This window comes from Stylophora pistillata, chromosome 6 (assembly GCF_964205215.1).
Source record: "Stylophora pistillata chromosome 6, jaStyPist1.2, whole genome shotgun sequence".
Classification (NCBI taxonomy): domain Eukaryota; kingdom Metazoa; phylum Cnidaria; class Anthozoa; order Scleractinia; family Pocilloporidae; genus Stylophora; species Stylophora pistillata.
The window spans coordinates 29,940,012-29,967,052 of record NC_142524.1 but is presented as its reverse complement, the minus strand read 5'-3'; the positions used below and the strand labels follow the sequence as shown (position 1 = coordinate 29,967,052).

Genomic DNA, 27,041 nt, shown 5'->3' with positions numbered 1-27,041 from the left:
AAAACTTCCAAATATCTGAAGACACTTCCACTGGGTTACGTTGATATAGCGGCAAGATTTGCCATGCAACCTCGTTAATGAGCATTTTAAAGATTTACGTACATTTTTCTCCTTTATCTTAATTTATTTCTGTTTTATTTTATTTTTCAGTGTTTCTCTGCTTGTTTGCAGACAGTTAACACACGGCAAATTAGAGTTATCATCACTTTTTCTTTGCAGTTTGTACTCTCCCACACTCATGGCAGACCCCACGACCAAAGAAGCCTTCTAAAGTGACTATGAGATTAAATTTTTTTTACCCAATGTTTCTTCATTTTCGTGTTCAGCGAGTCTCTTTCACCAACCCTGCCAGATTTCAATCTAGTCCGAGGGTCAGAAGTATCTTTTTTGGGCCGTTATATTCGCGATTTCGCGTCAGTCATTATTTGACCCTGTTCCGGAAGATGATCGCAGGACTCAGCGGAAGTGACGCCAAAGGCTCACCGCGAAAATCTCACATGACAAAATGTCAAGCAAACACAACAAAGTGCTTGGCTCTATTCTTACAAAAACATACAGAAATGACGGGGAATCGATGCGTAATTCAAGGCTGTAGCAATCGTGCAGACTATGCTGGTGGTATTTCTCTGCATCGAAACCTTGCAAATAGGTCAGAGCGGGAAAAACGGGTACGATTTTGGGGACCCGCCCGGCAAAATTCAATATTGCAGGAATACTTGTGATCTGCTCTGAGCACCTCTCGGAAGACTATTTCAAGAGATCTGTGCACCTCGAAGGATTTAGGTGAAGAATTCTGCCGGGTTGAGTGCCTACCGTTCGCAGAAAGGGGAAAGAAAAACCGTTCTCGGTGCGATCTCGACAAAAGGGAAGTGTACGTGATTTGTTACCCATTTACATGTAAGCTGATCAATATCTGCCTTTAACAGCTCTCTGGCAGAATAGCTTACACAAAGGAAGTACTCGGCGAACATTCTAGATAAGAACGATCAAATAGCCGAATTAAGGAATGAGATTTCTGACCTCAAAAAAAAATTGGTTTGAAACAAAAGAGATGTAACGAAATATAAATGTGTTCTCTGATTCTTAAAAAGGCTGGCTTTAACGTCAGCGAAAGCATAACAAACAGCTTAAGACACATAGAACGTAGAAACGCTTTAATTTGCAGGGTTGCAGCTAAAGAAACGGAGAAAAATGAAAAATTCTTAAAAATCTCTCAAACTATCAACCATATGACAGCCAAGTCAGCGTGCTATCAAAGGGTCTCAAATTCATCTTAACACCCAAGACAAACGAAAGTAAGATCAGGCCAACTCTTGCGAGATTTAATCCCAAGACGAATGCGCCCCCCTCTACACCTTTCATGGACAATACATAGGACCACTTCCGTTTCATATCAAACTGAATCCCACCAGTTCAGTCATCCATTACCCTTCAGAGCTACGTGGAAAATTGTCGCAACAACTTGCAGAGATTACTGTATCTAAGCCAAACAACACTTTGTAACGCAATGAGGTCACGGCTCTAAGAGAGTTGAAAAAAACTTTGCTCTAAACGTCACAGAAGCCACTAAACAACAAGGGGGCCAAAGTGAAACTCGACAACAGAGTTCTCTTCGAACTTCTCAAAGTAACGATAGTAGAAAAACACGCAGGATCATCGAACAAATGCATCGACCCAAATACCTTAATGGTTTGTCTTAGAAATGACTTTCACAAACTCGTAGTATCTGCGTTGGTACACAATCAGCCATTGCCGAAAGCAATTTTTAGATATCATCCGATCATCTCTTACGATAAGGGATAATTCCCTTCCACAAGCAAAAATACTATTTTAAGGCGATAAAGCGACGCAACCACAAAAGCCACATCGGAGGTCCGTGCTGTTCTGTCTTTACCTTTATTCTCATGGCAAAACTTCATCGTTTTCCGGCGCAAAACTGTCCTCAGAAGCTTCATATGATTTCTGGGACAATTCATCGTCTGAGAAAGTCCACATTTCATGACTAACAACTAAAAAGTTCTCAAAAAAGTAATATATTTGATTCTCTGTGCAGCGAAGAAAAAGAGTTGTGAAAAAGCAAAGCATAAGTTTGTTGAGCCTTTGACGTGATGATGACGTTTTCTGCTGTAAAATTGCGGGCTCGGCTGGAACATGTTTTTAATAATGGCGGAAGATTTTTGGACGACTTCGAAGCGGTAAAAATTGGTCATCGAAGGTTTGTTTTGAGTTTTTTAATGGCGAAAAGGGTTTTAACTTGACCCATTCAACATTCTGTAAACAAATTAGCCAAAATTGAAATGGTCAATTTTCGTCTCAAGGGCACTTTAAGGTCCCTTCCCTGGAAAGTGAAAAGCGGGGACAAGGGAATTTTACGCTAGAGTGGGACAAGACCACACTGTCTGGCCAGGAGTCCTAGGACGCCAGGGAGTCGCCAACTGCAGCGCCAACGGGCACATGTTGCTAGAGCTGTGTGCAGAGAAGGGACTGATAATCACCAACTCCATGTTCCAGCAAAAGGCCAGATTCAAGACGCCCTGGCGACACTCAAGTTCAAAACATTGGCACCTCGCGGACTACGTCCTTATGCGCCAAAAGGACCGTCGTGACATGCTAGACACCGGAGTCATGCCCACTGCAGACTGTAACACAGACCACAGGCTGGTTTGGACTAAAGTTGGACTCAAAATCAAGCCTGTGAGGAAAAGAGGGGCATAAATGAAGACGCTTGACACCAACCAGCTGCTGGCGACAACAATTGAGTCCGAAGATAAGCTCCAGGCTAAATAAGAAAAAGAGGAACTGCCAGTCCAGGTCCAGGAAACAGATCTCGAGCATCGGTGGCAGCAGTTGAAAACCGATCTCCAGGAAACTGCTCCACCATAAAGCACAGAGACTGGCTGGACGATAATAATACCGAAATCTAAAAGCTTCTCCCGGCCAAACGCTCCTGTCATACAAAGCTCCTCTCCAGGCAGGATGACCACGCTACCAAGGCACTATATAGGAATGCGTGCAGTAATGTACAGTCTAGGCTCAGAAAGATTCACAGCAAATGATGGCTCGGTTTGGCTGAAAATACCAAGTTCTCGCTAGGTCGACATTGGTAACTCGGACGCCTTCTGTGAAGCTCTGTGCTTCGATCCAACGCATCCGGTCCAGGCTCCTCTGTACGCGTCCGATGGCTCCACGCTACTGACATCAGGTTCCAAAGCGAATCACTTTATCGCACGAACCAAGAAAATCGAGGAGCTGATCCTCGAGCTGCTCTTCTCCAACGACTGTACGCTTCTGGCATACACAGAGGACGCCCTCTAAACAGTGGTTGACTAATTCGTAGAGGTTGCTCGGGCATTCGCTCTGACCATTAGCCAGGAGAAAACAGAGCTCCTACACCAGAATTTCCTGCACACAGTGAACAGCCCAGCCCAAATCACCACCAACAGCCACCTAATCAACACGGTGGAGCAGTTTACATTCCTTGGCGGTGTCGTCTCTAATAACACCTCGATCACCAATAACGTGGACCACCGTCTCGCCGAAGCCAGCACTTTTTTTGGTCGCCTGTAGTGCAGCGTGTGCCGGAACCATTCACCTTACCTGATGATCAAAGTCAGAGTGTACGTGGCAGTCGTCATGAGCACTCTTCTGTATGCTGCGGAAACGTGGGTGCTGTGCCGAAAGCACATACAGCTGAACTGCCAAGCGTCAAGGCTATGCTGCCACAGCAACATCTCCGCTGGGCCGGCCAATGCTCACGCATGGACGACACCAGGATGCCCAAAGCTGTGATCTATGGAGAACTTAGCAAAGGCAAGCATGACAGAGGCGCTCCACGCCAGCATTACAAGGACCAGCTGAAGTGACAGCTGGCACAGACTGGTGTGAACCACAAAGACTGGCAGTCACTCGTGTCAGACAGGGACGAATGGGGGTTAACCACCAAAAGTTTAGCTCAGCAGTTCGAGGACTTCAGAGTGAACGCTACTAAGGAGAAACGCAAGCGTCGAAAGGAGCCGGCCAATCCAGCAAAGTCCCGCAGCGATCAGACCTTCCCCTATCCCACCTGCTCAAGAATGTGCAGATCCAGAATTGGACTCTTCAGTCAGCAGAGGGTATGCCACTCCCAACAAGGACCTTCTTCCCACTGATCTTCGGACTATGAAGAATCTGCCATCATCATCAGATTTTATTAATTGCGAATAATTTTTTTACCAATTTCTTTATTGTCTAAACTAATGAGGTGACAAGCATTTCTGAAAGGTAAGTCCTAAGTTTATTTATTATTTACTATTAAAAGTATGGAAAAAACTCCAGGCCAGTGATGTCGCTTGGTAAATTTTTTCAAAGATACAGAGATGCGGGGGAAAATGCCCTTGCTCCTAAAGTGTAGGTAGCATCCTGTCATTGGGGACCTTCAGTAAATTCTTTTCATTGGACCTTGGTTAATATCTAGCAGGAATTTTATGAATGATAAGTTTACAAACATAGTCACGTGTAATACCTTGATTGATCAGCATTAATAGTAATAATAATCTTTATTCTCTCAAGATAAAAGTACAGATCTCAAGTTACAATATTAAAAAGATAATTTTAGAATCGTTGAATATTAAAAAGGATAATCTAAGAATCATCAGCTATAACTAGAAAAATAATAGTCTAAATATTATACCTCAAAACTAGCCTATTTACAAACACATTCAACTCGGTACCTGCACGGGCGAGTTCAAAGACACCCTGTTCGATAAAAATCCATAAAAATTCGAGATTTTTTTATGAGTTAAAAAAGCCAAAAAAAAATGTACTTCATGAGTCCAGAACTTATGAAAATAAAATTTCCTACCTTGGGTCTTAAGGTAAAAAAAAAAATCAGACAGTGAATTTTCCTTGATTTATAACACAGAAGCTTAGAGACTTATTGAACAAAAGTTTACTGCCTTGTCAACTCACGGTCAATCTCAGATTTAAAAACACGTAAAAGAGAACCATCTGGACATACATCAGCAGTCATTCACTGCTCCTGAGTAACTTCAGCAAAAATTGGCTCCATAGATAGCCTTACATTTCACTTTAAAAGTTCTGAAAACACTCGTAGAGATACATAATGAATGCGCAAATTATTCGCGTAAAAAAATGGAAATCATTGATGACTTGGCCTAGTTATTCTTTTGAGGTCGTAATTTTACTCCCCAAATGTTACCGAAATGTTACTGAGGAGTTTTCGAACTGCCATCTAAATAAGGGCAAGAGCAGATAACGAAACAGTCAGTAAAAGCATCGATAAGGTAGCTGCTGGTATCCATTACGCTGCCTTGTGTGTCATCTTTGAATTTATCTTACTTTTTGTTATCAGTCATTGTCATACATAAAAGGGTCTCATATTCGATCATGGATGGCATGCAACTTTTAAATAACATGGAGCTCATCTGTCCTCAGAGCTGGAAGATGATGAAACAGAGAGCGAGGAATACTCTTGTGAGCAGCAAGTAACGGAGGATGAGGATAACACAACGGAAATTAAATCCACCAAGGTGAGATGAGTGACATGAGGCCTGTTAAAATTTTTATCCTTCTAACACTTACTCACAAATTTTCTGAAAAAGATTATCTATCAGACATGGTTTAATGCTACTCTGGTTTAAGGATTTAACGAAAGGAACCGGAGAAATTCCAATTCGCCGATCCCAAAGTTTCGACATTGCTGTCTAGTACCATCATCAAGGGTGATCAGATCGTTGCAACAAGAGGTCCTGATATATGCTCACCATTTAACTGTTCTTTTTTCTGACGAGGTGTAAATAGGCGCCAGGTAGTAAGCAGCCATCATCACGATTTAAAGGGGCGCGCAGAGTTCATATGCCAAGCTTCCAAACAAAGGTGCTGGTGGTAACGTCAACAAGTGGTGATAGTTTTAGAATTATCCCACCCAATTGTATGTTTAGTTAGGCATGTGTGCTCCGACAAAACCGAATTTTTCTATTTTACGAAAGAGGACCGCTTATTAATTCGCTTTCAAGTGTGTACCAAACTGACATTTCGTCTGTCCGATATACTTGTGAACACAGTCATTGCACAGAATAGAATAAATAGCGTCGGTTCGTTGTTCTTTCGAGACAGAGTCCTTAAGTTTGGCAAAAAAAGGATCCTGTCCTTGGATTTTCTAATGTAAGAAAAATGAGTAATGCATTACCCTTCACATATTTCCTAAATCGTTTTAAAAAGAGAATGCTTATAAAACATTGAGACTGCGGTTGACAGTAAGCTGTAATGAACAATAATTTGGAGCAATCAAAATAGTTCTAGGTAAAACTTGGAAGGAAAGAAACTTTGGTTTCAATCGAGATCAGCTTTTAAAAACGAGAATCTTGTGTGAGTAAGTCTGAGCCTCGCCTCTAATTGATGGTGAAATGGGTTTAATGATGCTTTAATGATCTGCTAGAGAGTTAATAACTGCGTTCAACATGTACAGGAGACATAGGTTGATGCCTTGTTTCGGCCTGTAATTTCCTTGGCTTCTTTTCCTGCTACTTAGTCTTTTCAGCAGCTCACTTATAAGGATTATTCCATCCTACAGTGTAATAGTTCAGAAGTTAAGAAATAGATATTATAAAACTGCACGTGGCTACTGATATAACACAATTTCTATAGCATTAAAAAGAACTAAAGGTTGTATAATAATGATGTCAGGAGGTAATGTTGAAGAAGATTTGTATTCATGAAAAACAGAAAACTTGCCGCATCCCACATATTTATGAATACCCTGTCCACAGGACACAGGAGGAAGACGATTCACGAATATAGAGACTAATTGACACTCAATCAATACTTAAATGGTAACAAATAATCATATCAGCAATAATGATATTGATAAGAATAGTAATAGCTATGATAAATTATAGGGGTAAGCTCAAGAACCTCACTACTCCTATGTCGATCTATCCGTCGCTAAGCTCCTATAATGATTAAGCAATGCTTTTTTTAAATTGCCTGTTAAAAATAAATTGTTTTCTTATTTCGTTACAATTCCACTTTTGTGAGACTTTTGTTTCATACAACGAGGCATTCTGCGTTGTCGGATGTTCCGCCATTCCACCGTTCCACCATTGTGCCGTTCCACCATTGGCCGTTCCACCATTGTACCGTTCCACCATTGTACCGTTCCACCATTTTACCGTTCCACCATTCTACCGTTCCACCCGTCAACCTTTTAAATGCGAAAAAAACTGTTTTCTTGTAGTTTAATTATTAGAAAAATATCAGTAAATCTTTGGGAAAGTGATCTTTTCCAAATGTTACATGTACTTTCCTTTCAGTATTTGGCTTCTTAACACCCTTTCAGAACCTCGTAAGGTACACGCTCGAAAAATGAGGGTTCACCTCTTTTTGTATTTGATTTATACAGGACAACGCTTCCAAAGGGGTGCCCAATGCTTTACGTCGGAATGGAGAGTTGCATCACAAGGAAGAAACATTACTGAAAGGAAGATCAGGGAAAAGCGTGCGTCTCAAAAGGAAAAACAAGGAAGAGGATGAATTACAAATGGGACCAAGGAAAAAGAAACGTAAAAAACCCACAAAGAACAAACTCTTCTAAATCGGTGTATCACACTTAAAGTAGATGTACTGTTGTTGAAAACATGTAAAGTGTTAACAACAAAAATATTCAACTCTTTTCGCTATTTGCCAATTTATACTCTCATTTAGTACTGGGAATACAGTCTCACCAGGCACTTGTGTGCACCGGTACCAAGCTTCTACTGACATTAGAATAGAGGATAGTCTAGTACCGTCAACCATCAAAAACGCTGCAAAATATTAACCGCCGAATGGTTTATAGATCTTTCACGTATAACCACTTGAGCCTATTTTACCACCACAGGTAGCCCAAGCTCGCACAATAAACCTCTGTAAATCTGTTTCAAAACACGTTGCGGAGAAAAATAGGGATTTGAATGACGCTAAACGGTTGCACTTGCTATTAAAAAAATTTGAGCACAAGTTGAAAAAACCTTCGGGGGCAATTTCCCGAAAAAGAAGAGTTGTCTGGATGGGCCCTGTGCAGTTTTAGCCTTGTCACCGGTGGTGACAATCAGGGAAGGAATTACGATATGAAAGCGATCTCAAATGTTGTAGTGTTTTTGATGGCAAAATTGAACCGGTTCAGATAAGCATCTTGTTTACAGCACAGGCCAATGTATTCACTAAATGTTATATGAAAGTGTACCTAAAAACAGAGAAAAAGAAGGACGAAAGAGTGAAATATATAGAGAGCATGGTTTTAATGGATTAAGGGGATAAGTCTTCAAAGAAACTCTGCTTTTATCAGATTGTATCATGTTGGTTTCTTGTATTAGCAGAATATTAACTTCCCCGTCATGTGACCATATTCAGGGCAAGAGGATCTGCCAATGTTGTTCGCACCTTAAGAATTCAGAATAAAGGTCTTGCTTCAAACTGAAAAGTAATCATTGTTAAAGGTCTTACAATTCCTCTTGACACCATGTATGTTGTGAGAGAAAGACTGGATATGTCTGAATTTAAGTTACGATTCAAATTGAAAAATGAATAACTCAATACCGATTCTGATTACTAGACGAAGTATCTTCCTTTTAAACGTCAAATGGCCTAAAACGTAAACGTCAACCATTAAATCGGAATGGTGTTTACCCGTCATTCGTCAAAGTTACTCCGCATGGAAATCCTCCTAAATTGAATTAAGATTCTCCTTATAAGCAATTCTTTTAAAGGTTTCGTTGCACCTCTAGATCTTTCAATCACAGTTTAGTAGAAAGCACGCCGACAGAGGGAAAAAATTCCCCATTGGTCAGATTTTCAATAAGGATGTTTTTCAAACAGTGTTGTTTAAACTTACGAAGGTTACAATCAGAAACAGCTACCTCTTGAAAATTAAATGTGTATTCATAAATAAGCAGTTTCCTGCAAATTGATTTGATATCATCTATAACCCATGGTTCTTACATGAAGAAGCTGCTGGAATTCTTACCCATAAGGTGCTGCGCGCCATTAAATTAGATCTACTCCTACAAGGAAGCAAACAAATGCTCTTTACCTATGTTTTTTGCTTTCATTGTTTCAATTAAAAATGAATTTTATTTCTTTTTATCTACTTATTCACTCAGTTTGGAGGACCATTCAGCGCTTTCACTTACTTTACACTCTCTTCATAGTTGTTTTTCAGATACTCTAGACGTGTATATCAGAATTTCTGACAGACGAATGTAAAAAAAGTAGATACACTGAGGGGATCTTCAAAACATATTTCTTTCATCGATGTTTTGGCCTCCCAGGCCGGGAAACTTCTCTGGTCTTTTTGACGTTTTGTTTATATATTTGATCAAATTCAGCCTTTGCATCGTTGAGTTGGTGTCTGACGAAATATTATCTCTTAAATGTCATTATTATCCTGTGTAGCGTTTTATAAACACTCGAACAAACAAAACGTTCAAAAGGATAGGAAGGTAGAGTAGCTAACATAAAGAACATTTTCTGTTATGTACTGTATCACACAACAGCCATATTGAAACTGTAAGCAACTGTATGCAACAAATGGAGAAAGCTCAATAAAAAAAAAAACAACATCGTTCACTTAAAGTTTATAACAAAAGTCACAGCTCATAGTCTTTCAGGTGTTTGGGTTGCTTGACCACCCGTGCTGACCGGGTAGGAATTTCTGCTTATGGACCATGATCTGTACTTGCTCCTAGTCCACAAGGTTTGCTTTGAATTCCCGTTGGAGTAAGTAGAGTACCTTTTTTAGGTTGTGCGATCTGTGTTGCATCAGTCTCTTTATTCCTTACTTGTGAAACTCTCGCGCAAAGATGGCGTCGATTTCTTCGGGAGAATTTACGATTAGATGTCTGAGCTATGTACGACCTTGGTGTGTGATGCTTGTTTACGACAGTAGCTTCGATCCATTCATTCTCATGATGCATGGACACCTTGCTACCTGGAATTAAGGGGGCAACTCTTTTCTACTGTGTTGGTCGTAATAGGACTTCTCTCTCTCTTTTCTCTTTTGAAAGTGTTGCTGAATTTCATGTGATCGTGGGGGTGTAAGCAAATCAACCATTGTTCGCAGGGAGGTTTTTTAATCTTCTACTCATGAGTAGCTGAGCAGGTGATAGGTTTATACCATCCAAAGGAGTGTTTCTATAGTTCAGCAATGCCTTGTAAGGATCTTATGCTTTCTTGAGGAGATTCTTGATGGTCTGAAGTGCCCTTTCAGCTTCACCATTTGCTTGAGGGAAGTGAGGACTTGATGTAGCATCGACAAAATCATAACTCTTACTGAAATCAGAAAATGTTGAGCTGGCATATTGGGGTCCATTGTCACTGATAAGCTCATCAGGTATCCCATACCGAGCAAATTGATTCGTCCGATGCCGCTGGTTAAGTTGTCGAGCTTAGCAAGTTCAATCCACTTAGAATTGAAATCTACGCACAGTAGGTAATCAATCGAATTATACTCTAAACAGGTCAGTTCCAACTTCCGACCGCATTCTGTCTGGGAGGTTTTGAATTATCATTTGTTCTCTTGGTTGAGCTCTCTGGAACCGGGCACATAAGGAACACTGACACTTTCTCTTCAATTTGAGATGACATCCCCAGCCAAAATAGAATGTCTCCGGCTCGCTGCTTGCATTTCACTATGCCTTGGTGTGACTCGTGAATGAGCTCTAACATTTCTTTTCTCTTGCTCAGACGAACAATAAGCTTCTGTGCTTTGAATAAAAACCCATTAGTTTCTGAGATTTCATCTTTGCACGGCCAATACTCGTGGAAAGTTAAAGGTAGCTCCTATTTGCGATATGGCCATCCACTTCGAAGAACTGTGCTTAAGGCTTGAAAGGTTGGATTAGCTGCAGTAGCTTGCTGGAATTCACTGTACCTTTCTTGTAAGATGGGAAGGTGCGCTGTAAGCTGAACTTCATTAACTTCTATATCTGGGATGAGGCTTTCTTTAGTCTCTTCCAAGTATGCTCTGCTTAGTGCATCTACAAAAGAGAGTTCAGATCCTGATACATATTTCACTTTCAAATCATATCGCTGCAATGTCAGTGTCATCTTCTGCAGCCTTACTGGTGCTTCATGCAAGGGCTTGTTTAAGATGTATTGCTGAATGGCTTGTGGTCTTTCTCAACATTTTTTGTTCTTCCATAGATGTACTGATAGAATTTCTGCACTCCATACACGATTGCTGGGGTTTTCTTTTCAATCTGTGCATATAGCTGCTGGGTTGGTGTGAGGGCTCTAGATGCATAAGCTAGGGGCTTCTCATCCTGTAAAAGGACAGCACCTAGCCCTTTAAAACTTGCATCTACAGAGAGACATAATGGCTTACTTGGATCATGATAACCAAGGATTGGTGTTGAGGAGGCCATTTGCTTTTGCTTCTGAAAGCTTTCCTCTTGTTCTTGACTCCAGTGCCATGCAACATTTTTTTCTAATAATTCTCTTGATGGAGCACTTTCAATGGCCAAGTTTGGCATGAACTTTCCAAGATACTGGATAAATCCGAGGAATGTTTTAGTTCCTTGACGTTCTCTGGAGGTTTCATTTCTTTAACCGCTCTTATCTTTTCTGAATCCGGTTTAAAACCATCTTTACTTAGGACGTGACCAACATAGGGAACTCCTGCTTGCTTAATTTTGCATTTCTTCGCATTGAACTTTAGATTGACCTCTCTTGCTCTTGTTAACACTTTTTTTAGTCTTGCATCGTGTTCTTCATCACCTTCACCCCATATCCGGAGATTATCAACAATCACTTTTTTACTCCTTTCACCGTCTGTAAACAGCTTTGACATGTGACTCGGAAATGCTTCAGGGGCTGACTTTAGTTCAAATGGTAATCTTGTGAAGCGATATCTTCCAAACGGTGTATTGAATGTGCAACTTTTTGAGCTAGCTTCATCTAATTTCACTTGCCAATATCCTGAGGTGGCATCAAGGACTAAAAACGCTTTTGCTTGAGGCATATCAGCAACAACTTCTTCTATGGTAGTCACTGGAAAGTGTTCCCTCTTAGTTGCTTCGTTTAAATCTCGCGCATCAATGCATATGCGAAGCTTGTTGGGTTTTACGACTGCTACCATACTATTTACCCAGTCCGTTGGCTCTTTCTGCTTAACTACTTCTTCTGCCTTCTCCATCTTATGAAGCTCCTCTTTGATTTTCTCTTTGAGCGAAACAGGCACTTTTCGTGGTGAATGTATCGCAGGAGACATGTCTGAATGAACTTTGATTGTGTGTTCACCTGGAAGGCAACCTAGGCCTTGAAATAGATCGGAGTATTGTTCATACATTTTTTGCCTCATTCCCTCTGGACACTCTGAGAGGCTTTGTTGCTGAAGTAGATGCACACGGGCAAGAAGACCAAGGTCTTTGCAGGTTTGGGCACCAAGGACAGTAGGAGCTTCTATTTCAAACTACATGGAAACTTACTTGAAAAATGTTGCCTTCACATTTACAAGGTAATGTCACTACTCCTTTGGTAGGAATCTGTAGGATTTCAGTTCAACTAATTAATAGGAGTTAATAGTAATTCAACTAATTAATAGGAATCGTATCTTGATAGCTTGTATGATGAAAAGCATAAGGAGGGAAGGAATTGGTTCTTCGACAACTCGATATACCTTCGTTTTCATCCACTTATGAATCCTGAGACAAAGGTCATGCCTGCACAGCCTCGCGCCGGAAAAAAACCATATCTTTCATCATGTGATACACTTCTAAGACTAATTAAAATCATGTTACTTTTGAGAAGAGTTTCGAAATTGCTCATTTCTCTTTTGATTGCCATGCCAATTATTAGATTCAATGCGGCCACTCTTGATTGAAGGTCTTCAGTTTGGTAGCCGGGTTTTCCATAAGTTCCTTAGTGCATTTCCTCCAGGGAAGGCAGCCTAGCATCTAAAGGAAAGAGGATTGAAAAGTTATTGGGTGAGAGGTGAGACATGCTCTTAAACGGGAACGGATTTATAGATGAGTATTTTATCTTATCTTGGCTGGCGTTAAACAGAATAGAGAGAAATCCGGAAAATATGCCTCAACGTAATCATTTCAGTAGAAAAGTTTAATTTGATGTGCGCTAAGTGAAAAACGCCCTAATCAGCTACGAAAAATGACATAAAACCTTGTGAACTAGAGGGAAATCAAGAATTCATTTCACTTGAACTTTTTAAGATTGCACATGAAAACGGCAATTTGTTTACAAGAGTTTGCTATGCTATCTACCGAGGGGAAATACTATATCGATGAGGTTCGTAACCAGTGTCCGGAAAGGCTTTTTTAGTTGAACCTGGCATTGCCATCACACAGTAAAAATATTAAGCGTCCAAAATTTTTCTAAACAGCCATTACACGCAAACAATGTTTCCAAAACCGGGTTTGCGAGAGAAACCAACAAAATCAAACGATGCGCCCTTAGCCAATGAGAATCAAGTAATAATTTACTATCGAAAGGGTCCTCGTTGCTAGAATAGGGTAGTTTAAAGAAAAGTTACTTCTCCAGTTGAGAATATGGATACAGATCTCTTCTCATAACAAAACACGTCTTTTTACGCACCAACTAAAATAACAAAATGTTTTAATCAGATCACGGCGGACTTTACCTCGATTAATTTGTCCTTTTTGACTTGAGTACCACTCTTTATCCTTACATATCCTTTAAAGTCACGGTCTCGAGGCACAAATATTTCTAACTCTTCTGGAAAGCGACTCAGGGTCCAGCTGCCATAGCCTTTCAGGTTCAATTGTTAGAGAGGGCGGCAACCGTTTTCTATCGGTAAAGGTACTTAAACCTGTTATGAAGGGCAGTAGTAACAAATCAGAAAGAATAACTACATGTATTTAGCACAAGTTGCAAATATATTTTGGAAAAGTTACATCAACAAGTATTCCTAGGATTTTCTAAAATAATCCTAAGCAGGACCTCTACTTCTCAACGATAACAAAAATTAAAGCAGAAACTGAAAATTTGAGCCCACTGAGCTGCAATTAAAAATAATTGCCATGGAAGCGAGGCTAATTTGACAGAGTTAACCATTTCCATAATAATATTTGTGATACTTGATCATAGTTAAATGAAAAATATCATATTCGGCCCGTGGATGGTAAACAACTGAAGATATTAACCTCATAGAGGAACAGAAAGGATTTGTAGAAAAAAAAACCTGATTTAGTTTTCAGTTTTCTTGTTTTCTTTTTAATTGGGAGCACAATTTTAGTCAAGAGTCTGTGGATCAAAAAATAAATAAATTTCGGCATGATATTACGGAAATAATACATCGACAGGTGCACCTAAGAATATGTTTATTAATTATTAGCAGGACCTCTACTGCTCAACCTTGGAAACATTTTTTTGTGTCGCCAAATTACGTTGTGAAAAGATTGATCCCAATGTAGGGGAGCTTGAAATAAACGGCCATTGTGTTCATACCGGAGCGGGATATGGGGTGATAAAATACTTTAGGAAGACGGAATGGAAGTTAGCAAAGTTTACTAGAGTTGTAAATTACTGATGGCGAAGCATTGTCTATATCATGAGTTTGTAACTTATTATTTTGTAGCAGTTTTGTTTGGCGATTTACAGCGCACTTTCAAAGGCAGATTCTAGGGCAAGACGGATTATTAACGCACAGAAGCGACAATATTCTTGAATTGCATCAACGATATACGTTCCTAGTCTTCGTGAGGACCTCATATCGATTAATAAGTAGTTCTACGAATTCTCAGGATCTTTCAAGAATAAGCCTCGTTGCTCACAAATGATTACCTTTAAATCGACTTAACATGTTTTTACCTCTGTTAACCAAGAACTTACTTTAATGTCCGCCTTACTATTTATCAAACCAAACGAAATATCATGCACACTTCGACAACGATAGTTCTTTCCTACCTAAGACATCTGGTACAATAAGTTTGCTATGCTCATAATACCAAAAATCGCATTTGAGGTTCTCCTCATCGATCTCTCCTGGCTAGTAACTTTGCATAGTGATCATCGTCGAACGGCTTAATCTTGCGCTTAACTACCTTCCTGACAATGGCCATTCGTTCATTTCCACTTCTAATAAATTGCCATCTCTTGGATATCTTTTGGCTGTAGTTAAACGAAAACCAGTCTCCTTCTTTAAGGAGTTTGAGGATTTGTCTTTTTCCTGCCATGATGGAAAAGATAAATTAACCTCTCAATCAGACATTCAGGCGCAATACACTCTAAGTCCATTAAATTGCGTTGCAAATACAAACAAAAGAAAGTAAAACAAATTAAAGGGTAATTTTAAAATTTTTTGAAGTCGCTTTTACACGAGAAAGCTGAATTTGATTCTCAGAAGTGAGGCGCACTTGAAAAATTACAGAAAAGAAGTCTGACATTTTCAGCATTCTCTGACGATCAAACTTCATTTTAGACGGTTCAAAAGTGGTTTTGTCTCTGTATAAAGGGATTTGCCAACTTGTAGCAAAGTTCTTTAATGAAGAGATCAAAATAACAAGATCCGACAAATAAGATCAAACCCGATAGAAAATTAGAGCAGAAACTGAAAATAATTTGAGAGCAATTTAACAGTAAGGGAAGATTTGAATTTTTTGATCCTTCTGGCAATTAAAGAAATTACCATAGAGGGAGGAAATTTGACAAGGCTATGCATTTTCCTAATGGTGTTTGTGCGATTTCATAATCATGGTTCAATAAAAATTATTTTAGTCTTGGCTATGAATGGTAAACAAGTGGAGATATTAACCCCAAGGAAAACGGACAAACCTTATTTAGTTCTCACTCTTCTTGTTTACTTTTTAATTGCGAGCACCATTTCAGTCGAGAGACGGTGGATAAAGAAATCAATTAATTTCGGCATGATACTTTGGAAATAGTATAACGACAGTTATACCTCAGAAAATGCAGTATTATCTTTAGCGTGACCTCTACTCCTCAACCTTGCAAACATTCTTTTGTCGTGTCGCCATATTAAGCTATGAAAAGATTGATCCCAATGTAGGGGAGCTTGAAATAAACGGCCATTGCGTTGAAACTGGAGCGGGATATGTAGTGATAAAATACTTTAGAAAATCGAAATGGAAGTTAGCAAAGTTTACAAGAGTTGTTTATTGCTAATGGTGACACGTTGTCGATCTCATTAACTGCTAGCATATGATTTCATGGCAGGTATTCATTAGCGATATAGAGCGCTAAAGCATCAAGGTTTATTGTCACATGGAAACGGATATCTTCATGACTCGTATCAACAATGTACGGTGTTAATCTTCGGGAAGAACTCAATCTCCATTTATAAGAAGGTCTACAAATGCTCAAAATATTTTTGTAAGAAGCCTCGTTGCTTATTCTGAGTCTGAGTATGCAATTAAAGATATTTCTATCGAGGGCGGAAATTTAACACGCCTATGCGTTTCCCTAATGGTGTTTGATGAAAATTAGTTTATTTTTAGCTTTGGATGGTAAACAGTGGGCATGTCTGAAAACATCTCGTGCATCTTACAACCCATCAATATCTGCGTCACCCACAAACCCATCACCACACTACGTCAGTTACTAACCAACGTTAAAGACAAGGACGAGCCGAGGAACAGACAGGGAACGATTTATAAGATCAGTTGCTCCGACTGCCAAGCCTCCTACATCGGAGAGACTGGCAGAAGCCTGGCAACAAGACTGACTGAACACAGACGGGCGACGAAGAAAGGTGATGTGAACAATCACAATGCTGGACATCATTGACTTATGGATATATCAACAAAGTTGAAATGGTAAATTGGCCACCGTAATGATTACAAAAGCTGACGTTTCGAGCGTTAGCCCTTCGTCGGAGCGAATAGAGGAATTGTGGGTTGTGTGTGCTTTTAAAGGCAGAAAATGGAGCTACGTTATTGGTGGGTGCATGGCAACGAGAAAAACATTAATAAATTAGTGGAATGAAAAGCGTTCATTGATCCCTGTGGGATTTAGACTGCCGGTTTGAAAGATGAGCTTTTGTTCAAGATTTTTACGGCTTTCCGTGCCACCTAAGTGTAAGGAAAGACCGCAGATTGCCATATGTTGCTTAGAATGATTAGGTAAATTAAAATGTCTAGCGACTGGTTTCGATGTGTCCTTGTCATTCCTTTCCACGTCTCGAAGGTGTTCTCGGAATCGGTCACCTAGTCTTCTGCCTGTTTCGCCGATGTATATCTTTTTGCAATAAGTGCAAGTTATGCAATAGATTACATTAGCGGAGGTGCACGTGAAGTGATCGGTGATCTTAATGGATCGTTTAGGTCCCGATATCTTATCAGTGTTGTGAATGAAAGGACACGTTTTGCATCGTGCACAAGCGCATTTAAAAGTGCCTAGTTGCTCATTAGTCTGAAAAGAACTTCTGGCCAAAAATTAGCCCTCCGTTAGCCCTCCGACGAAGGGCTAACGCTCGAAACGTCAGCTTTTGTAATCATTACGGTGGCCAATTTACCATTTCAACTTTGTTGATATATCCAAATTATTTCGTTACTCCCACCGACGCAGCCCCAAACAGTTTCTTTCGAAACTATCAGCCTTTATTCTGGCCAAAAAATTGCCTAAGTTTTTGTCGCGTTTGAATGAAATGAGCGGAGGCTGCGAAAAGATAGTGCTTGTCTCTGGATCGTTTTGAAGTAATTTAAAGTTTTTAAGAATGATGGATTTAACTGAGTGGTTGTGAGGGTGAAACGTGAGAGTGAATGGAATGCGAGCGGAATCTTCCTTATGCGACGTTTGTAGTGCTGAATGTCGATCAATAAGTTGAACGCGGTGGTAACCCGCTTGAACGACGGAAACAGGGTAACCACGTTTATCGAAGAACTGGCACATTGACTCTGATTTGTGGTGAAAATCAGAGTCATTACTACATAAACGACGAAGTCTTAGAAACTGAGAAAAAGGAATGGAATTCTTAATGTGAGATGGATGAGAAGACGAATATATCAAGTAAATCCATCATTCTTAAAAACTTTAAATTACTTCAAAACGATCCAGAGACAAGCACTATCTTTTCGCAGCCTCCGCTCATTTCATTCAAACGCGACAAAAACATAGGCAATTTTTTGGCCAGAAGTTCTTTTCAGACTAATGAGCAACCAGGCACTTTTAAATGCGCTTGTGCACGATGCAAAACGTGTCCTTTCATTCACAACACTGATAAAATATCGGGACCTAAACGATCCATTAAGATCACCGATCACTTCACGTGCACCTCCGCTAATGTAATCTATTGCATAACTTGCACTTATTGCAAAAAGATATACATCGGCGAAACAGACAGAAGACTAGGTGACCGATTCCGAGAACACCTTCGAGACGTGGAAAGGAATGACAAGGACACATCGAAACCAGTCGCTAGACATTTTAATTTACCTAATCATTCTAAGCAACATATGGCAATCTGCGGTCTTTCCTTACACTTAGGTGGCACGGAAAGCCGTAAAAATCTTGAACAAAAGCTCATCTTTCAAACCGGCAGTCTAAATCCCACAGGGATCAATGAACGCTTTTCATTCCACTAATTTATTAATGTTTTTCTCGTTGCCATGCACCCACCAATAACGTAGCTCCATTTTCTGCCTTTAAAAGCACACACAACCCACAATTCCTCTATTCGCTCCGACGAAGGGCTAACGCTCGAAACGTCAGCTTTTGTAATCATTACGGTGGCCAATTTACCATTTCAACTTTGTTGATATATCCAAATTATCTCGTTACTCCCACCGACGCAGTCCCCAACAGTTTCTTTCGAAACTATCAGCCTTTAATCATTGACTTATGAACCACAATATTGACTGGGACTGCGCAATGCCTAACCTACAGCACTGACTACTTTCAACGACTCTCTATCAATCATATCCTTTATTTAAACACGATGAGGTTTAAAGCTGGGAGCTTGTGGGGTCGTGTAAATATGATTACAATAACAATATTAAATAAAAATATTACAGTAAGAATAATAAAAATGATTTACATCATTTATCTCTAAGTAAATTGACTACAGCGTCTAAAACATTAAAATAGTTAAAAGTATTTAAAATCTTGGTAGTGCCTGGGTAGTGACTGGACCGACTGTGCGCTAAAATCGAGATCTTTAAAATGAGAGTCCTTCTTTACTTTGCGATAAAAAACTGAAAACTGGTTTGTGAAATTTTTCGAGACAGCGTTCCAGAGTGTTGCGCCTCTATGGCTAATGGAGTTTTTAAGAAACTGCGAGTTAAAACGCGGGACGATTATACTATTACTCCTTCGAAAATTGTATGTAGTACATGGTTTGCTTGTTAAGTATGACAGAGACGTGGGTGCTTCACCTATAAACACGCTATGGAGTAGTTTAATTAATCGAAGTTTTCTAAGAGAGGGTTAAAGTATTCCAGTTCGAATGTCGGTAAACTTCCACAGTGGGAATGTCTCGTGGCAAGTTGTATATAATTCTGGCCGCCCTATGGTGAAGTACTTCTAGCGAATGTAGAAGCTCTGCATTAGGGCAGCCGCCCCAAACAACTAGTCCGTATAGAACTGATGGTAGTATTATCTTGAAGTATAAGTCCAATCGGGCGTTTCTTTTCAAGAACGAACTCCTTTTCTATAGGCAAAGTTTGTTTACAAAATTCTTTTTTACTCTGGAAGCTGGTTTTCTAACTTAGAACAGACTCCCCTAAACAAGTATCAACTGCTACTGGCTCCATACAAACGACTCATTGACGACATAAACATTACAAACGAACCGAACAGAACGACCTAACTTTACCCATGTAATTTGGTTATCAGTTGAAATTGTTAATTGGCCACCGCAATGAATAAAAAAGCTGACGTTTCGAGCGTTAGCCCTTCGTCAGAGCGAAGGGCTAACGCTCGAAACGTCAGCTTTTTTATTCATTACGGTGGCCCATTTACAATTTCAACTGAGTTGATATAACCAATTACCTTGTTATCGCCACCGACGCAGCACCACAGTTTCTTTAGAAACTACTTGTAGCCTTTATTCATTAACTTTACCCATGGATCGAAACAGACCAATTACGACCGACTTACGCCACTTGAGTCTTACAGTCAATAACATCACGGCAAAACTGACCAATCATTTTACACGAACTGAAATAAGAACATTCTACTGACAACAACTATTCACTTGACTCTGATGATGACTTCCGCACAGGTTGTTGAAACGTCAGTCACTGCCACCGACAACAGTCCTTCTCAGGACTACACTCACCCAGACGATCACACTACACTTTCAAATATCATTTCTCTCAGCTCTTGTGTTTTGAATTCTCTTTTCTCTTTGTTCTAGATTAATAGTGAAAGTGAAAGAATCTTAGGAGGAGCCTAGAAAAATATGCTCAGGATCACAAGCAAGACTTTCGTCCTGAAATTTTGGTACAATTTAGCTGGAAGGTCTGGATATGAAATCTATTCTATGAATTTTTTTTTCAATAGCTTCGGTGTGTTGGGTTGGTTTGCATATAGTCAAAGATCGCTGTACACAAACGCCAAGTAGATTGCAAATCATCAAAAGAAATTTCTTTTTCCGTTACTGTATCAATGTCAGCCTCATATTTTCAGTTGGATATTCAAAATTGCGATTGATGTATCGGTCTAGAGGCGGTCGATACCCGACCAATAAGTCGGTCAATACTCGGTCGACAATCGTTTGATATGTCGGCCGAAATGCATGTCGGCCATTATAGCGACCGACACTCGACCGAGTCTCGAGCGAGTATCGGCCAACTATCGACCGACTGTCGACCAAGAGTCGATCGAGTGTCGACCGAGTGTCGACCGAGTGTCGACCGATTCTCCACCAACATATCAACCGATATAGTGGTGAGAGTACCTAAAATAAACAGGATTCTAAAACTTGTGGCCTGAATAAGGTTTCAGTAAAATGGTAATTGATTTAATGCTGCTCTCAATAAAAAAGGGAAATAAACCTATTCTATCTATAGTAAGCAGTTGAACCCAGGAGCACTATTTAATTATTTGTTTCTGTTGTTTATTGGGGGCCTCCTGGAAAGTAGCTTGAAGCTAAGTGTAATTAGTTACTTACTTTTTACTTTTTTCTTAAATCAAATTCACGAAGTTCTGTTGATACCTGAAACCAATCATGGTTATGATCGAATCCTTTCTGGAAGGATTATCCTCTTTCGAGTTCTAGTTACTTCAGTAACCATTATAAAGCAGAACATTTCTTAGACTTTGTATCTTAACACGAATGAATAAAAGTGGATGCACTTACCAAAGGCATACTGAAGACTTTCAATTTTCTGGCTGGTTAATCTAAACGCACATCAGCGAACAACGAATTGGCACTCAGCGAATTACTTAATCAGTTAAGCAACTGAGTTCGAGGCGTAAAATTTACGAAAGTTAATGTTCTTAATTGATAATTTTTTCAGGAACACTTTTAAAGGGCCGCCAGAAGTATTTTCCAGGTACTTAAAGAAAGGAATGCCTTTAGTTGGTTGTGGTATTTGTTCGATTAGTGGTTTTTTTGAAGTCCACAATTCAGTCTTTGAGTTTTAAAACAGGGCCGTAGCCAGACTTCAGAACAAGACGAAGCAAGTTTCGGGTCTGACATGCCTACCCCAGAAAATTTTGAAATCTAGAGGCTTAGAAATGCTCTTTCAAGCATTTTCAGTGGCACTTTTCTTTAGAAAAGTCAATCTTGGGAAAGTGTGGAAGTTCACTTTTTTATTGCCGAGCGATACTGGTGCAAAAAAAAAAAGGCCAAAATCAAGACGAGGCAATTGCCTCGTCTTGGCTCATGCTAGCTACGGCCCTGTAAAATAGTTCACGAGGTTTCAATTCATTAAGAAGCTTGCATGCACCCAAACCCTGAAAATCTCATTGCATCCAGACTGGAACGGGTCGATTCGCTAGAATTCACTCGGTCAGCGGGATTCAAAGCTCTTGCATGAAACCGAAGTGAGAGGTAAGCCAGTCCAAGATGTCGCCCAAACCCTGAGACTAGAGTGCATCCATAACGAAGTGACACGAGTGGTATGTGTTCTTCAAACGTCAAACGCAATAAAAATTAAATTAATATGCAATTACAAATAGGTACTGGTAAATTGAAAATGTAACCGATAGAAGATTGGATAATATGTATCGAGATACACTAGCAGTTAGGCATTTAGAGATACAGTTAAGAGTGGTAAAATTTTTGGAAAGCTTACACCAGTCAACATCGATTCTCTTGCATCACAAAAGATAGTGAACCCAATTGAGTTTAAAGTTTTGTTTTCTAGTGTGCATCAGCGAGCTATAATGGCATATGTCATGAGAAGGAACCTTGCCGTTTTCAGGGCAGGGACGGCAGATGGTCCATCATTCACCTCTTCGTGGACAGAAGACACCAACACGGAAGGTACATAGTAACTCAATTGAGGCGGTGAAAGTATTGATGTGTCAGGCTTATTTGTAAAGGAACAGAAGTCCACATGCGATAACTTACTTTATTGAAAAAAACGCGACTATCTTTTAATACAAAGAGCGACAGCTTTTTGATACATCACAAAGTGCATAAAGTGTATTTACAAAATGCGAATGACAGGTATTACAAAATGCGGCGGTTATCACAAATGGCTACAGAACGCACCCTCGCTTAAACCGTTTCCCTGTAACCATCGTTAAGATTACAGAAAACAACAACAACAAAATCGGCAAGGATAGCGTTTTCTTCTAGACGTTGTAATGAGCCTCCATGGCTTTACCAATAACCGCCAGTGCCAAAAGTTAACTGATGATTAATCGCCTTTCAGTTTGGCTGGTTACAAATCCTGCGCTATATTATCCTCTTCACCAAAGAGAAAAATCGAAACAAGAAACAGAAGTTTTTTTATGGAAAGCAAATATTTCAGCCAACTCCGAAGGGCACTCAAAGTTTAGAGGAATCTACATGATGAAAGTAAGTATATATCCTATTTTGATAGCGCGGTCGCAAGGCCACAAGTTAGGGTCATATCCAATGTACTTTTTTTCCCCCAACGCTAAAACTTTCTGAGGTATTTTAAGGTGGGAAAGTTACGTGGAAGTTGTTGTCCATTCGCTAGTCAACTGAGTATCCTTTTATTGTAACCACAGTACAACACAGGCATACAAGAAATCTCTTTATCGAATCAACACATGTATTTTGACGAGATGCTCCTTAATGACAATTCTATTTCCAACTGCAGTCTGTCCTGAACTCTTTTTCTGCCTTTTATAATTACATGTTAAGAGTGGAGAGCAATTGAAGAAAAACGTTACCTGGAACATAACGAAACTCGAAAAATGCAAAGGTGGAATGTCCCTGATGGATTTCGGCACACTCGTGAGAGCCGTTTTGGTGTACATGAAAAATCATTATCCAACCACACCTGATGAATTCAACTTTCAAGCTGAATTAAAAGCCGCAAGTCATTGGTATTGGCACCCAGGGAGCGAACAAAGCCTGTATAATAAGGACGGACATTTATCGTCGGAAACTAAGCATCCAGAACCCGTTTTGGGTCCCCACAAAGATCTGCGTGTGAAGATAGCAGCACTGGATACTTGCAAGAAATGGGTTCGTGACCTGCAAGAATTAAAGGAATCGTCACTTCATTTGCACAATCTCAGAATTGAAGAAGATGAGGAATATTCAACTGACGAGGATAGAAAGAACGAACTGTTTGATGGTGTGTAGCTTATAGAATATATACGTTTAGTGTAAAGTAATAAACAAATTTTTCTGTTCAATTGCATTCGATAGGACGTCATGAGAACATCGTCCGTGGCTGCTACATCCAGACAGCAAAAACAAGTATAAACCGCCTAAAGCCGATTTCATACTGCTTCGCCCGCCTATTTCTCACACATTAACCATTTTAAACGACCCAAAGTACGAATTCAATCGTAAATAGCTTTTTTAGCAGAGATAATCAGAAATAACCTGTCCTTGTTTTCTGTTAGTTATGACAAGCTTATCATTTTTTCAATCCCTTTATAGATCTCGAGGAAAGTGTTTTTGAATTGAAGACGTACTTCAGTTTTACAGGTGAGCCACTTATCAAGTTATTTCTATTATATCTTATTATCTTGGTCGGCGAAATCCAAGAAAAAGTTAGTGTTTATAGCTTGGTTTATCACCAACTTTGCGAATGGGGAGGGGGGCAGTAATTCATGTCGGTCTGTGAGCATATTAGACAGCCAGTCAGTCAGTCAGCCTACCAGTCAGTCGGTCAGTCACTCAGACCGTGAGTTTCTGAGTCTATCTATCTGTCTGACCATCCCGATTACCAAGTACCCTTTATCTTTTGATAGAAACGGAAAATATCATTTTGCTTGAGAATAACTAACAAAGTATCTCTCCTAAAAAATAGACTATGAACTAACCAAAGGGCAGACCCAGATGCAAGCACCAGAGGTTCCTTTTTCATCCGAGATGCCGGCTGGCCAGTCCATTTGAAGCTAAGTCATTCGGAAACCAGTGAAAATCATGCAGAAAGGTTTACCGATGAAACGTAATTCCCCATAACAACTTTTTCACCAAAAGTTCATTCACTGACTACGTCTGAGCATATACTCGGTTTGAAATATGTTTAAGGACAATGTTGTTCAAATCAGCTGTTGTAGCACATATGTTAGCACATATGTTAGGATCCTTCTTTTTTCTAAGTTCTATCATTTTATTCAAATTATTTCTTTGGAACAAGTCATAATTACATTGTGTAATTTTGATATCGTTTTTCCTCGAGTTTAAGTTGTCAAAAGCATAATTTTCAAATAATTCTTACAAAAGATTTATTCCTAGACACTTAATTATCTGCCACCTCGAATAAGTTAAACGCCAAGTTCTGGGCAGTGGATGTTCAAAAGCGAGTATCACTTTGAAGTCGACCTTTTTGCCACAACGTAGTTAGCGTAAATTTTGATAATGTTGTTTACAGTTTTGGAATTTATTGCATGGTGTAAAAAGTGTAAATATTTCTGGCCATATGTTGTAAATATTACCTTTTAAAACCGATCGCCTGTGTGATCTTTGCTTGGGGACAAATAGAGACTGTGGCTCATGGTAAGGTGTGCGTTTTCGTGAACATGTTGTAATAAAAGATGATAAATAATATATTCTAAAGGATTTGATTGCAGTACTTAATCCAAAAATTTCGTTGGAAAATGTTTCCCGCGCATTTTTTTGCATTTTTTCATCCCTGCTTGGGTTCCCTTGATGAAGCCTTCCAGCTCACGATCATCAAGGCAGGCAAAGCGCTTACTTTCTTCTTTCCCCTTTTTTTTTTTTTTTTTTTTTCTTTGTTATTTGTTTGTTTCTCTGTTTGTTTTTTTAATTCCTTAGGCAATGGTGCAATTCGTGTATAAATCGCACATATGAGAGCCAGTCTGATTGCGAGGATCACCGGTGATTTCAAACTGGACGTAATTAATTAAGCGTGATATTTCAGATTCAATGAATTCATTAAATAAAAACTCTGACTATTGCTGAATGTTACATTGTCATGGGTTAAAACCCATTCTCGCAAAAAATTTGTCTCATAAAAGTTTCACCCTTCGACAAAATGTTAACGTCATCCATCCTTGCCTTTTCAAAACCCATCCTCCTGTAATCCTCTTGAAATATATCGATAGAACTGCACCTTAGAGCTCGATGGTGTTACTTTAATGAAACATCACATTCTCCCGAGTACTTTACACAGAAATAAATTCACAGCAACAGAGGAGAGAATTAGCAACTGAATCAGACTATAGATCTTCCATTAACTCCCTTTTTTGTATCTTAGGTCTTTTTCTTTGTCAGTTGTGTGTGGTTTCTTAGCAGCGCCATCAACCCCATCATTTATGGCGTCATGAACAACAACTTCCAGGCGAATTCGAGAGAATGTTCAATTTTGTCATCAGTTCTGTGGTTTCTACTTTCGAGAACTCGCCTACTGGTGACCAAGAACTGTCAAACCGCGACAGCATGGTGCACCACTAACAAAAACATTTCGTTGTTGAATAACAGTTATATTATTCAAAAAAATGTGACTTTGCAGTAAGCGAGTTTCAGAAAGCTCTTCTCCTGTAATTTAGTTTTTCAACAAAAAGATGTTTATTTACGCATTGAAGGAGTTATGTCGCGTTATTTTTTCCTTGAATTCACTTCCAATTATAATTGATAAATTTTTTTATTTCTACGTGTTTCCCCTTGTTAGCATTTTTTTTTTTAACAGAGACTCTAGAGTGTTTTCCCTTTTCGATCTCAAAAGGATGGCACTCCTCTCACACGAATTCCATTCCACATTGATTACATGTACAGTTAGACTTACATGTACAGTTAGTACGATTTGTTAAAAATGAGGAAAACACTGATTGACAACTCCTCGAAAGCCGTAATAATAAAGTTTATGAAGTAATATTTTATGTTCCACCGTGTCAAAAGCTTACTTAAGGTCGATGAACACCCCACAAGAAAAAAGTCTTTTATCCATATTGGTACGGATGGATTCCACCATGTGAAGTAAAGCATGTTTATTTGAATGCGCTTGGTGAAAACCGTATTGGGATGAAGATAATAGTTGGTGATTTTGTATGAAAACTTTTATTCTGTTGTACATAATTTTCTAAAAATCCTGTTGAAGTTTGACAGTAATGAAATCGGTTTATAGTTGCAGGCATCTGTTTCATCATCAGCTTTGTAGACGGGTATAACTTTGAACATTTTCAGTTTAGAGGGGTATGCCCCTAGACTGACAGACTTGTTGAGAAAATTTGCAAGGACAGGAGATATTATGTCACAAGAGCGTTTAAGAAGTTGTATAGGACAAGAATAAAGGCCAGATGATTTATTGTTGTGTATTGATAAAATTTCAAGCTTCACTTCATGTGGAGTAACAGGTTTGAAGAAGAATGAGGTGTCAGGTGATTTGGAGTTACAGAGATAGTCCATGAGATACAATGAATATATGAAGATCATATATTTTGAACTGCGGTATTAGATACGTATGATGCACGATCCTCGCAGTAGATAGCGCTATTTAAGCAATAGCGAAAAT

General features: G+C 39.4%; 1 protein-coding gene, 1 long non-coding RNA gene and 1 pseudogene across 3 annotated transcripts; 2 read left to right on the top strand and 1 right to left on the bottom strand.

Annotated features, from left to right (window-relative positions):
• Nucleotides 1-2,013: 2,013 nt before the first annotated feature.
• On the top strand, nt 2,014-8,322 carry LOC148729320 (uncharacterized). The gene is made up of 2 exons (XR_015988538.1): nt 2,014-5,528; nt 7,400-8,322. It is a non-coding gene; the product is annotated as an uncharacterized LOC148729320 (long non-coding RNA).
• A 572-nt stretch (nt 8,323-8,894) lies between these two features.
• LOC148729319 (uncharacterized) lies at nt 8,895-15,194 on the bottom strand (annotated as a pseudogene). Its single transcript, XR_015988537.1, has 3 exons — nt 14,917-15,194; nt 13,631-13,819; nt 8,895-12,929 (listed from the first exon to the last, which is right to left on the bottom strand). The product of XR_015988537.1 is annotated as an uncharacterized LOC148729319 (transcript).
• Nucleotides 15,195-16,442: 1,248 nt separating this feature from the next.
• LOC148729318 (uncharacterized) lies at nt 16,443-25,493 on the top strand. Its single transcript, XM_088724470.1, has 8 exons — nt 16,443-16,720; nt 20,324-20,427; nt 21,429-21,464; nt 22,281-22,399; nt 22,794-22,939; nt 23,252-23,690; nt 24,002-24,049; nt 24,375-25,493. Exons 2-8 carry the CDS (start codon nt 20,369-20,371, stop codon nt 24,458-24,460), a joined length of 933 nt encoding a protein of 310 aa, XP_088580596.1. The 5' UTR covers nt 16,443-16,720; nt 20,324-20,368; the 3' UTR covers nt 24,461-25,493.
• The last annotated feature ends 1,548 nt before the right edge of the window (nt 25,494-27,041 follow it).